Source organism: Antechinus flavipes, chromosome X, assembly GCF_016432865.1.
Source record: "Antechinus flavipes isolate AdamAnt ecotype Samford, QLD, Australia chromosome X, AdamAnt_v2, whole genome shotgun sequence".
NCBI classification, from domain to species: domain Eukaryota; kingdom Metazoa; phylum Chordata; class Mammalia; order Dasyuromorphia; family Dasyuridae; genus Antechinus; species Antechinus flavipes.
The window spans coordinates 58,921,107-58,934,578 of NC_067404.1; the positions used below are offsets into that span (position 1 = coordinate 58,921,107).

General features: G+C 36.6%; 1 protein-coding gene across 1 annotated transcript in view; it reads left to right on the top strand.

The window, feature by feature from the left end:
• Positions 1-13,472, top strand: part of ATP7A (ATPase copper transporting alpha) — a 120,904-nt gene that overhangs the window by 87,995 nt on the left and 19,437 nt on the right. The window contains exons 6-10 of the mRNA XM_051969203.1: positions 7,016-7,179; positions 7,895-8,056; positions 10,984-11,060; positions 11,219-11,444; positions 12,410-12,643. Of these exons, the coding sequence (XP_051825163.1) occupies positions 7,016-7,179; positions 7,895-8,056; positions 10,984-11,060; positions 11,219-11,444; positions 12,410-12,643 (863 nt within the window). The remainder of the gene's footprint in view (positions 1-7,015; positions 7,180-7,894; positions 8,057-10,983; positions 11,061-11,218; positions 11,445-12,409; positions 12,644-13,472) is intronic.

Sequence of the window (13,472 nt, forward strand, 5' to 3'; positions counted from 1 at the left end):
AGCTGGAGTCATAGTGTGAATACCAAAAAGTGATCAAATAGAACTTTCCAAATTAATGTATGTCACCAAAATATAGATCACACTCTTAAAATGAGAACTCTTTAAAAGATACATAGGTATAGATGTGTGTATATATAAAAGAGAATTACACAAAATAACAAGTTAAAGATATATTTACTATGAATGTTGGATGATTTAAGAGGAGATTGAGGAAATCTCCAATGGTTCTGGAGCTGCCCCAGTGCTCACCCTAAGTCCTTAGGGCTAAGGTCCACAGAATGAGGTGTGCCAGGGTGTGGCTGGGAAGTTCTCACAGTAAATTTACAGCTTTCAAATTTCTGTTAGAACCAACTTCAAATTCTACCTCAATCTCTTGTCTCTTCCCTTGGGAGACTAGGCGTATAGCAGATGGAAGCCAGTCAGTTGACTTTTATCAGCCAGCCACACCCAGGTTTTGTGCCAGCCAGATTTAGAGAAACAGTATGCTGTACTGTTTTAAAATAACTAATGATTCAAAGAGAGGCAAAATGATATTAATGGATGGAGGACTGGCAGTGGAATTGGGAAAATGTGGGTTTGCATCCTTCCTTCAGTAGCTTATCGACTGTGTGACCCCAAGCAACTCCCACAGTAAGATTAGAAATTACACTTGAGTTACCCGTCTGCAGTGGTTTCCACTGGAGAGAATTTCTACACTTGGAGTTCCATTTATTGAGGAAAACATAGATCGGGACTCATAATTCAGACTTTTCACAGCCTGACTTCCCCCAGAGTATTCCGAAGTAGTAAGGTTTCACTGTGTTAAGTAAAGAAATATATAAACTCTCTCATAAACTTGTCTTGAATTGAGTACCTAGATAGAACAGTAGCCTCATTAAAATCAATTTTAGCAATGTGGGATGGATAGGAGCTTCTTTTCTAATTTGAATTCAAATACACAAGCAAGACCATGATCAAGTCACATAACATCTCAACCTTTCCTCTTCTAAATTCCACCAATACTCCAAAACTGGGAATTACGGATGAGTTGCTGATTTGACTTGGTGAAAGAAGCTTCCACAGCGGGAGTCTCCTAGACCAGGGAAATCATGGATTGGGACAAAACCAAATGGATACAGACATTTAAAAAACAACAACCCAATGTGAAACCACAAGTGTGCATTGTTGCTGGCTGCCCTTTTTAGTGTCACTAAAATGGCTTCTCTGCACATGCACTCCTCTCTATTTCTGTGCATTCTTATAAATTCTGTTGATGGGTTTTGTGATTTTTGTTTTGTTTTACATTACCTGCAGCTAGTGTGGCTCTTACTCGGTGTTGCTTTCTTCCTTCCAAAACACCTGATATGTCTTCCCAAATGATAGGAACAATTCTGTGGCTTACTGAATAATGCCAAATGTGTAAAAGCCTGCCCCAATCCACAGCTCTACCAACAGTGTAATAATGTGCTTCTTACTAATGTACCATAGCTCTGCCATCAATTAAATTTGTTCATTTTTGATATTCTCTCTACCAAAGTAGTGGGTGAAAGGTGGGAACTTTAGAGCTTTTTTTTTTTTAACTTTTTTCCCTAATTATTAGAGAGTTTGGACAACTTTTCAAATGGTTATTGATCATTTGTGCTTTTTTGAAGAAATGTCTATTCATATCCTTTGAGAATGGATTTTATTATATTAATTTAGGTCAATTCTACATGAAATTTTGATGCCTGATTTTTACCAGAACTATTTATGGTAAGAACTTTTCCCTAGTCAATTGTTTCTTTTATTCTGTTTGTATTGCTTTCTGTCATAAAGAAACTTTTAATGTAATCATATCCATGTATTTTGCCTCTGATATTTTTCTTTATTGATTGAATAAATAAGAATTGTCCTCTTATTTTTGTAACCACAATAGTAATATTATCAGAGTCAGACTAATAGAAAGACTGGGATTTTAACCCAGGCACTAACATTTGAGAAAGGGGTGCTTCAGGAGGTGAAACATATTTATGTCCCCACAGATTGGTAGGCAGATCCTTCACAGGGTTGCTATCCTTGCAATCTGTGGCCAAATCACACCCCTGACATATTCACATGGTATGGACTGCTGTCACCCCAGTGCTTGGTCCGAAGGCCTGAAAAAATCATTGGTATCAGTGGGTTGGAGGTGGAGAGAGTACCAATAATAAAGGCAAAGGGGGATGGCATCCACTACCTGTACCCTCCCCAGTCCCTGTTCTCTTTTTTTCCCAATTAATAGTTTCAGTATTTTATTTTATTTTTTCATAATTACAACTTTTTATTGACAGAACCCATGCCTGGGTAATTTTTTACAACATTATCCCTTGCACTCACTTCTGTTCTGACTTTTCCCCTCCCTCCCTCCACCCCCTCCCCCAGATGGCAAGCAGTCCTAGACATGTTAAATGTGTCACAGTATATCCTAGATACAATATATGTTTGCAGAACCGAACAGTTCTCTTGTTGCACAGGAAGAATTGGATTCAGAAAGTAAAAATAATCTGGGAAGAAAAACAAAAATGCAAACAGTTTACATTCATTTCCCAGTGTTCTTTCTTTGGGTGTAACTGCTTCTGTCCATCCTTGATCAATTGAAACTGAGTTAGATCTTCTCTTTGTCGAAGAAATTCACTTCCATCAGAATACATCCTCGTACAGTATCGTTGTTGAAGTATATAATGATCTCCTGGTTCTGCTCATTTCACTTAGCATCAGTTCCTGTAAGTCTCTCCAAGCCTCTCTGTATTCATCCTGCTGGATCATTTCTTACAGAACAATAATATTCCATAACGTTCATATACCACAATTTACTCAACCATTCTCCAATGGATGGGCATCCATTCATTTTCCAGCTTCTAGCCACTACAAAGAGGGCTGCCACAAACATTTTGACACATACAGGTCCCTTTCCCTTCTTTAGTATCTCTTTGGGGTATAAGCCCAGAAGTAACACTGCTGGATCAAAGGGTAGGCACAGTTTGATAACTTTTTGAGCATAGTTCCAAATTGCTCTCCAAAATCCCAATCCCTGTTCTCAAACCTCCCTTTCCACTTTGTCTGATGGATTCCTCTTTTGAGCAATTCTTTGTTTTAGATTTCTTCCTCTCAAATTCCTCCCATCTTCTGGTCCTCACTAGTACCTAGTTTTCTCCTAAAAATGCCACATTTCTTGGCACCCTCTTTAAAGCTGGCTGCTCCTTCTCTCTCATCCTCTGACATACTGGAGCAGAGGAAGAATTGACATGATCTTTGCTCCATACTGCTACTTTCAGGCCCTCTTTCTGCCATCATCACTCCTTTCTTTTAAAAGTTCCTTCCATTCCTTTAAACTTCATTTCATCCTGTTCTGAACCTTGTTGCTACAGAATTTCATGTCACTCTTCTTTCTCCCAAATAAATTCAGTTTCCCCGTTATTTTATTATATTGGATTTATAAAATACTCGTCTGAAAGTTTTTGGTTCTAATTTTGAATTGTCTATTCCATTCTGTTGACCTATTAAGATCAGTTTTAATTGGATTTGTCTATAATCTAACTTTTTTCATTTTGAAGTGCCAAGCATATAGTAGATACTAATAAATACTTATTGACTTCATATAAAGGTTGGGGTTTTTTGTCTCATTCTCCTAAACCTAACTCCCCATAGAAGATGTTTCAAACTTTCTCTTAATATATATACTACATTAACTCCCCATTCTTCAACATAGGATCTTGCTTCCTATTTCACTCAAGAAATTAAGGCCATCCATTGTGCTCTCCCTCTTCTTCCCTCCTTTACACTCCATATCCTTTTAGTATTGTCCTTCATCCTCTCTTCCTTTGCTCCAGAATGGAGTGGCATTTCTCCTTGCCAAGGCCAGTTTTGGGTCCTAGGACCTCCCATAATCTCTGGCAGCTTGACCCATTGATCATATCTCTCCTTTTCCTTCTTTTCAACTTCTCTTTATCAATCGAAGCTTTCTGTACTTCTTTCAAATTCTACTCCTACATTTTTAACCTATGCTTCTTGGTCTCATTGTAGAATTTTCATTTATGTCTTACTTCCTTGTAGAAGTACCCCAGGGATATGTCCTAGACTCTCTTCTTTTCTTTCCTCTTTCTGTGTTCACATTCTCTCTCTGTTTCTGTCGCTCTCTTTCTCTGTCTCTGTCTCTCTCTGTTTCTGTCTATGTGTGTCTGTCTCTCTGTCTCTGTGTGTGCCTCTGTCTCTCTGTCTCTGTGTGTGCCTCTGTCTCTCTCCTCCCATCCTGTGATATCACCAGCTCCTGTCTATTCAACTATTATCTCCTTGCAAATGGTTCCCAGATCTATAAATAAAACTCATATATCTCTCTTGAATTCTAGGATTACATATCCAGTTGTCTGCTTGACATCTCCACATGGATGTCCCTTTAAGTATCTAGTCTATCACATTCTTATATTGCAATTTGTTTAGCCATTTCCCAGTCACTACCTACTTTTATTTCCAGTTCTTTGCAAAAAGAAGTTCTTTGGACTTTTTTTGAATACTTGTATATTATTGGACCTTTCTTTTTGTCTTTGACATCTGTAGCTGAATTGAACTTTGAAACAATGATAGCCTTGGGTTAACGAAGAGTATGAGATTTTCTGCTCTATCCCTGAAAGGTACCAGTCTACTGACTTTTGGGAGTTCCTGTCTGCTTTTTAAAGTTTTGTCTTTCATTCCTTACTTTCACTTCTTAGTACTGTGGGCTGGGAAACCAGATTGAGCAAGTTACTTCACTCCTCCAGGCTTCGTTTCCTCTTCTGTAAAAGAAAGGGTTTGGCCTAGATGATCTTAAAGGTCATTTCTAGCTCTAAATCTAAGATCCAATGATATAGCACTTAATATTTCTAAAACAAAACTCATTTTTTTAATTGTAAACCTTTAATTCTCATCTCCTAATTTCCCAGTTTTTGTCAAGGATGTCCCTCTTCTTCCAATTACAAAGTTTACAATCCTAAAATTGTTTTTGACTTTTCACTTCTGTGCCCTTGCCACATCTAATCAGATGTCAAGTCTTGTTACTTCTACTTCCTCAAAATCTCTCATATCCATCCCATTCTTGCTATCACCACTCAAACCACAGCCACCCTAGTGAAGGCCTTCAACACTTCTCATTTGGATTGTTACAATGGATTAATTGGGCTCTTTCTTTCTTTCTATAATTGATCCTCCACAAGTTGCCATGTCAATGCCCTGCTTCAGAAACTTCAGTGGTTCCCTCTTGAATTTAGGATAAAATATAAACTCTTCTATTTGGCTTTTAAAACTCTTCACAGTCTGACTCTAGCCTATCTTTCCAGGCTAATTATGCATTAATCATCTTCATGAACTCTGCATCTGCACTCTGGCCAAAGTGATCTACAAGTATACATAGTCAAGCAAAACAAATTCCCACATTAGGTATGTCCAAAACTATGGGTTATTTCACCTCTTGAGTTACTCATCTCTCTGTCAGGAAGATATAGTGTATTTTATCATCTAGGATCATGATTGGTCACACATTGATCAGAGTTCTTAAAGTCTTAGTTGTTTTCCTTTAAAGCGTCATCATTGTACAAATTGTTTTCTTGGTTCTACTCCCTTCGCTCTGGATTATTTCATACAAGTCTGCCTAGATTTCTCTAAAACTGTCCCTTTCAAAATTGTTTATGATGCAATAAATTCTATAATATTGATTGTAATTGACAGATGTCAGCATTGGGAGTACAAACACAACGAATGAACAAACAAAGGCCTATTTTTACTCATTTGTAAACCTGTTGTTCCTTCCAATAGATGATAAACTTCCTGGGGATAGAGATTCTTGTTTGGTTTTTATCTTTGTGTCCCCAGGACTGACACATAGCAAGTATTTGATAAAAGCTTGTTGATTGATTAGAGAGATGAGACAACAATGGTAGAAGGCTCATATCTAAGTGTATGGTAGTTGTTTTGCTAATGAATTCTTTCATTACCAATGTGTGTATCCAGGAATTTGAAGTATGGGATACCTTTTAGATAATCTAACATACTAAGATTTATGTGAACTGATGCAGAGTGAAGTGAGCAGCACCATGAGAACATCGTATCCAGTAACAACAATATTGAATGATGATTAGCTGCGAATGACTTTGCTATTCTCAGCAATACAATGATCCAAGACAATCCCAAAGGATTCATGATGGAAAATGCTGTCCACTTCCAGAGAAAGAACTGATTGGAATCTGAATGCCAATTGTACCATACTTTTAAAAACTTATTTTTCTTGTTTTTTTTTTTTTGTCTTTGTTTTCTTTTGCCTACATGGCTAATATGGAAATATGTTTTGCATGATTGCACATGCTTAACCTATAAGAAATTGCTTGCCTTCTTGAGGTGGGGAGGGGAGGAAGAGAGAATTTGGATGAATTCTAAAAACTTATTTTACATGTAATTGAGAAAAAATTTTTAAAAAGGTCTATTCTGACATATTGGCAGACTGCAGAATAGTAGAAGAAAAATAGTTTTATTTGATAATACTACAATATTTATATTGTTCCTTTCTTGGCTATTTTGCTAGAGTCACCTTTAATACTTACATTCAATAAATCCAATTGAACACATATGACTAAGCACTTACTGTATACAGACCAAACCATGCTAGTCACTGGATGAGATGGAAAGTTTAGATAAAGCCTAGACTCTGACTTTGTGAGGCTTAGTCACATTGGGGAGGTAAGGCAACATATGCAGAGCTGTCATTTTGAGACCATGTCTAATGGAGCATTTTTCTTGAAGAAAGTGAAATCCAGTGCTGATTTCTTCTTTCCACCTTTGATTTCCGAATACATATAGGTTCTTTTTTACACCAGTCCTTAGTTAGTCTTTGTTCTGTGCCTAAAGGTTAAATACTCTAGTTTAATTTTGGGCTTTTCCCCCCTTACCATTGGCCTTAGTTTCAATTAAAAACTGATTAAAAGGCAGTTATAAAATTCTTCTTTTCCTAGAGATATTCCATTGTCTGAATTATTTCTTTTATTAATGTTTCCAGGGATATATTCTGTGCTCGTGGCCCTGATGGCTGGCAAGGCAGAAGTAAGATACAATGCTACTATTATACAGCCCCAAATGATAGCAGAATCTATCAGGGAACTTGGATTTGGAGCTGTGGTGATGGAAAATGCTGATGAAGGGGATGGGGTCCTGGAACTTATTGTAAGTAAGACCTTAAAAGCCTTCCATGGAGTACTTGGGGATGATTCAGAGTAGATCCACAAAGATGGGCAAAGGAGATGACAATCTGTGAGTGATATAGGTTAAGGGTTATATTTCTAGGACGAATCAAAATAAGAAATTAGCTTAAACTGAAGGATTTGAATTGGGCATGGAGAGATGTCACAGCACAGTTCTTAGAAATAAGAATAGCTAGGTTATAAAATCTCTGTCTTTAAAGAAAAGAGAAGAGATTCTCATATATTGGTGAACTCTACATGGGTCCTTTTTTGTATGAATATAAATTTTTTTTCATTTCTTTATTTAAGAGAAAAAATGTAGTTCCACATTTTCTCACCATATTGCAAGCTATTTTGTAAAAGGTATACTAAAACAAAGATACTGGTTCAGATCATTTCATGTAACCCTCCACTCCCCACCAAAAAAAGTGATCTAGATGACTAGCAGCCTACTCCAGTGTTACTACACAGTACATGTTTCAGTAATCATATCTCAACAGTGTTGAAGGGAGCCTAAATTACAGAGAATTACACACATGCACAATCACAGACATGTACACATACATATAAATGAAAATAGATCGCCACCTGCTGGTTGTATAAAATTTTGTCTTATGTACAGCTGTGACTTTAACTAGCATCATGCAATATACAGTAGCAGGTTATTTCTGAAAGAGACAAATGTTTGTATTTAATAGGTGAGAGGAATGACATGTGCCTCCTGTGTGCATAAAATAGAATCTACCCTTATGAAAACAAGAGGAATCTTCTACTGCTCCGTGGCCTTGGCCACCAACAAAGCACATATCAAATATGATCCAGAGATTATTGGCCCTAGAGATGTTATCAGTACGATACAAGTAAGTGCCAAGATTTTCCTTTTCTCCATTATTTCATTATCAATCTAAGCTTTCTAACAGAGTGATTTACTCAGCTCAAGATTGCTTACTTCTCTCTAGTATTGAATTGTAATCTGGAACAATTATAACTAAATTAAACAGTTTCTTGAAAATTCCCTAGAATCATTCTTTTCTGGTAAGGCAACAGAGAACAGGAGGCTAGGGTTCTTTATGTGACACTTCATATATTTCTTCTGATTTAGTCAGAAGGACTTTGAGTAATTGATTCCCCCTCCTCTGTCTGGCTTCCCTACCTCCTGCTGATCCTCCTTGTCAAAATAGAGCCATTATCAGGTAAAAATGCAGATATCTCTACCATCCTGGTTCGACTTGAAGTGGCTGTGGAAGACTAAAAAAATTGGTAATAAAAGAAAATTTGGCATGAGGCAATCATGATCATCACCGGTTGAGGTTTTTGTTTTAGCTTTTTGTGAAAGTATATGACTGTCTAACAGTTATTTGTGCATTGGAAAAGGGAACTGAAAGACCAAGTGCCCATCCATATCATTCCTCTATTCTTCAGCAATCTACTTTGTTTGTCTCTAAATGAGAAGTATTCACAGTACACAGAAAAGCTCATTTAAACAAAACCATTCAAATGAGCGCTTTCCTGTAACAAAAATATCGCCACACCCCCACTAATAGTAGCTTCTTTTTTTCTTTCTTTTTTAGGTTTTAGATGTGTTTTTAGGCTTTTACACTGTCGTGATTTCTCAACATACTGAACGAAGTCACTTAACTCTCCCTTGTAATAAAGAAAAACAGTGAAGCAAAAACACCAGATCAATGGGCCAGTCTGACAGTACTTGTGACATTATGCTCCCATACTCCTCCACCTCTCTACTGAGAGGAAGGAAGTGTGTTTCATCATCTTTTTGTTTAGGACTACACTTGGTCATTGCAATTAACCAAAGTTCAGCTGCTTTTTACTGTTGTTTTGATTAACACCATTGGAGTCACATCTTTATAATTCATTCTGTTTTAGTTTGTAAAAGGAACTTCTAGTCAGGTTTTTCTGATTGCCTCATATTTATTGTTTTTTATGGACTTTTATGATTATATAGTGAAATTACATTCATGTCACAGTTTGTCCAGATATTTCTCAGTTGATAGCTAGCATTCCTATAGTTCTCTATTCCTTCTTCCAACCCTTCCTCCTTTCTCCCACCCATTTCCTGTCTTGGGCTCTAGATCAGCCATAGAGACAACTTCATTGACACTTGTCATACTAGGACTCGATCTGGATTTAGGACTTTTCACCTCATAGAATTTAACTTGAACATTTGCAGAACATGGTTACAGGGGAGTGTGATTGGAGGGAGCCAAGCTTCCCATTTCTACTTGCTGCCCCCTGTTCACAAGAAGAAAGAAGAGCCCTGCCAATACTGGTGCCATGCTACTCCACAAAGGAGGCTTCTCTCCTCCTTTACTTGATAAGACTCTCTGAACATCATTGTCAAAGACTCTTATTTATTCTTCAGTTTTTATGATGGCAAATATTTGCTTTTTTAAATCATTTTTTAACCAAGTTTACAATTCATATAAATAGTATCCAATCCAGGTATTGGATCAGAACAGGTAATGGATGGCAAAACTCTTTCTCTGATGAAGGCCTCATTTCTCCACTGTATGTAGAACTGAGTCAAAATTTTAAAAATTAAGTGCTACACCCCAATTGATAATCAAAACAGTTTTCAGAGGAACCAATCAAACTATTTATAGCCATATGAAAAAACACTCTCTAACTCCTATTGATTGAAGAAATGAAAATTAAAACAATTCTGAGATACTACCTCATACCTATTAGACTGACTAATGGGCCAGAAAAAGAAAATGACAGATGTTGGAGGGAATGTGAGAAAAATGAGAAATTAATGCATTGTTGGTGGAATTGTGAACTGATTCAACTGTTCTGTAGAGCACTTTGAAACTGTGCCCAGAGCTATAAGATCATGTATACTCTTTGACCTAACAATATCACTACTAGGCATGTATCCCAAAGAGATTTTTTTTTAAAAACGGAAAAGGGTCTATATGTACAAAACTATTTAAAGCAGCTCTTTTCTCAGGGTAAAAATTGGAAATTGAGAGGATCCTCATCAATTGGGGAATGGCTGAATAAAATGTGGTATGTGATTATGCTGAAAAACTATTGTTCTATAAGAGATGATGAGTAGGATGCTTTTGGAAAAATTTGGAAAGTCCTCCAAGATCATGCAACATGAAATGTATTGTGTACAAAATAATATCAATGTTGTGAGATGATCATCTGTGAATGACTTGGCTATTCTAGGGAATACAGTGATCTAAGACTACTTTGAAAGATTTATGGTGGAAAATGCTATCCATACCCAGAGAAAGAAGTGATGTTTCTGTCATCATGATTGTTGCTATCAACTGTTGAGACTTGGTTGTTTGGTTCCTTTTTTCTTTTTTTTTTTTTCATTATAACAGAATAATTTTTATAAATGATCTTTTCCTGAGACATTTATAATAGTGAAATAATTATCCTATACTTTAGTTTACCAAACCCAAACCATAAATGACTTGGTGTTCCTTCTTTATACTGAAGATAGGTGTCAATAACTATGCATAACAGATATTTATATGCCAAGAAAAGAGGAGATTTAACTATCTTTTGCTATATGGAACACCATTAATAAATGAATGACTATCCTTCAGTTGCATAAACCAACTGGGCGGAGAACTGACAGATAAGAAGAGGTACAATGCCCTAATTTTGTTAAATGATTATTAAACACCAGTTAATTTTCTAAAAGGGAAATTCTCATCCCTTTGAGAAATATAAATGTATTTTACATGAAAGCTTGGCTAAAAATCTCCCTAGTGGCTTTATTTTAAAATAATCTTCTCTTGTCTTTCCTTAGAACTTAGGTTTTGAAGCATCTTTAGTCAAGAAGGATCGCTCAGCAAGCCACCTTGACCATAAACGAGAAATTCAGCAGTGAGTGTCTCATTTCATACCAAGTATCTCATTCATTACAATTTTGAACTTCTCATTAAATGTTGGCAGCCAAGATTGAATGTCAGATGCCAATATTTTCTGTAATTGTTGGTTACCTACAAAAAAGATGTTCCTTTTTTTTTTTTTTTAATTTCAAGGTGGAAACGAGCCTTCCTCGTGAGTCTGTTTTTCTGTATTCCTGTGATGGGGCTGATGATTTATATGATGGTTATGGACCACCATCTTGCTAGTATTCACCAGCATCACAACATAAGTGAGGAAGAAATGGAAAGCTATCACTCTTCAATGTTTCTGGAGCACCAGCTCCTGCCGGGACTATCTGTCATGAATTTGCTGTCCTTTTTGTTATGTATACCTGTTCAGGCAAGTGAAATTTGGTAGATTATTTTTATGTACCATGGAAACAGTTAAAACTTTTGATATGGAAGCTAATTTTCAAATGCAAGCAGGAAATTAACCCCAAATCCAATCTTTATACAGGACAAAAATGATTATATTGAACAGCTAAATCTAAATTGGATAATTCTTTTTTTAAAAGCTAAACAAAATTGTGTTTGTTTTCAAGGTAGGAAACAAGGCATTAGGAATTATTACCTTTGATATTTAAATCTGTCAGTACATATTATATGTTATATGTTCTATTTCTCCACGGTACTTCAATCTAAACATTTAAGCAATAGATTTTGGAGGTCATTGTTTCCTGAGGCACTACTGTTAGACTATTAGACAAAGTCATCTTGAAATTTGAACTAAAAAGGGCAGTTATACCTGCTTTTTTTGAAAAATGTCTGGGTCTCTCACTTTATCAGAATTACAGATACATTTCTCAGTTACATCTGCTTAAGTCTACCATACGGGGAAAAAAGAAAACAGCTACTAAAGCCTAGCTCTTGTGAAGTACCTCTGGTTGAAGCCCTAGAAAAAGGGGAAGTAAGTTTTATACATAGAAAGTTTATCCTTGTATGCAACCTTGTTTTTGAAGGGCCTTTTAAGGTATATCATTACTGTTCCTAATCAGAGTCTTTTCTTTAGCTTCTAAGGCCAAGGTTGGCAAACTCTGACCTGAGAGCCAAATCCACCCATCATTACTCCTTCTTCTTGTTTTTAGACAGCCAGTGAGTTAAGAATGGTTTTTACATCTTTATAACAAAATTTGATTTTGAAAATAAAAAAAAATTCTTAGTTTTCAGTTGGACCAAAACAGGTCGAGTTTACCAACCCTTGGTTTACTAATCCCAGTCAAAGGAAGAAACTCCAAACTTAAAGTTCCTTTGTGTGCTTATTTGTGACACACTGAGAAAAATATCTGTGGTTCTTTGCTGTTGCAGTTTTTTGGAGGCTGGCACTTCTACATCCAGGCGTATAAAGCCCTGAAACATAAGACCGCTAACATGGATGTGCTCATCGTACTGGCGACCACCATTGCATTTGCTTACTCTTTGGTGATCCTCCTGGTTGCAATGGCCGAAAAAGCAAAAGTGAATCCCATTACTTTCTTTGACACCCCACCTATGCTGTTTGTGTTCATTGCTCTGGGACGTTGGCTGGAACACATAGCAAAGGTAAAAAAAAAAAAACAAGTGAGCAGAGTTGTTCAGGAGTTCAGCAGCAGCATCAGACGATGATGAGGATTTTTAATGAAGTTTATTTTAAACACCCATTGGAGGATTGAGTAAAGGCTAGAAATTCTTTTTGGGGTTTTGTTTTGCTTTTTGGTGAGGCAGTTGGGGTTAAGTAAATTTGCCTTGGAGTCTGAGGTACTACTTCACACCTCTCAGATTGGCTAAGATGACAGGAAAAGATAATGATAAATGTTGAAGAGGTTGTGGGAAAACTGGGACACTAATGCATTGTTGATGGACTTGTGAAATCATGAGACCATTCTGAAAAGCAATCTGAAACTATGCCTAGAAGGCTATCAAATTGTGCCTACCCTTTGATCCAGCAGTATCATTACTGAGTCTGTATGCCAAAGAAATCATACAAGAGGGGAAAGGATCCACAAGTGCAAAAAATGTTTGTAGCAACTTTTGTGGTAACAGAGAATGGAAAGTTAGTAGGTGCCCATCAATTGGGCCATGGCTGAATAAGCTGTGGTATATGAAGATAATGGAATATTATTGTTCTATAAAAATGATGAACAAGCTGATTTTAGGAAGGCCTGGAAAGATTACACGAACTGATGCTGATTGAAACAAACAGAACCAGGAATACATTGTATATAATAACAGCAACAATGTGAATTGATAAACTATGAAAGACTTGGTTCTTCTCAGTAGTTCAGGGATGATCCAAAGGAATCCCAATAGATTTTGGACAGAACATGCCATCTTCATCCAGAAAAAGAACTGTGGAGATGGAATGTAAATCGACACATGTAATCTTCACTTC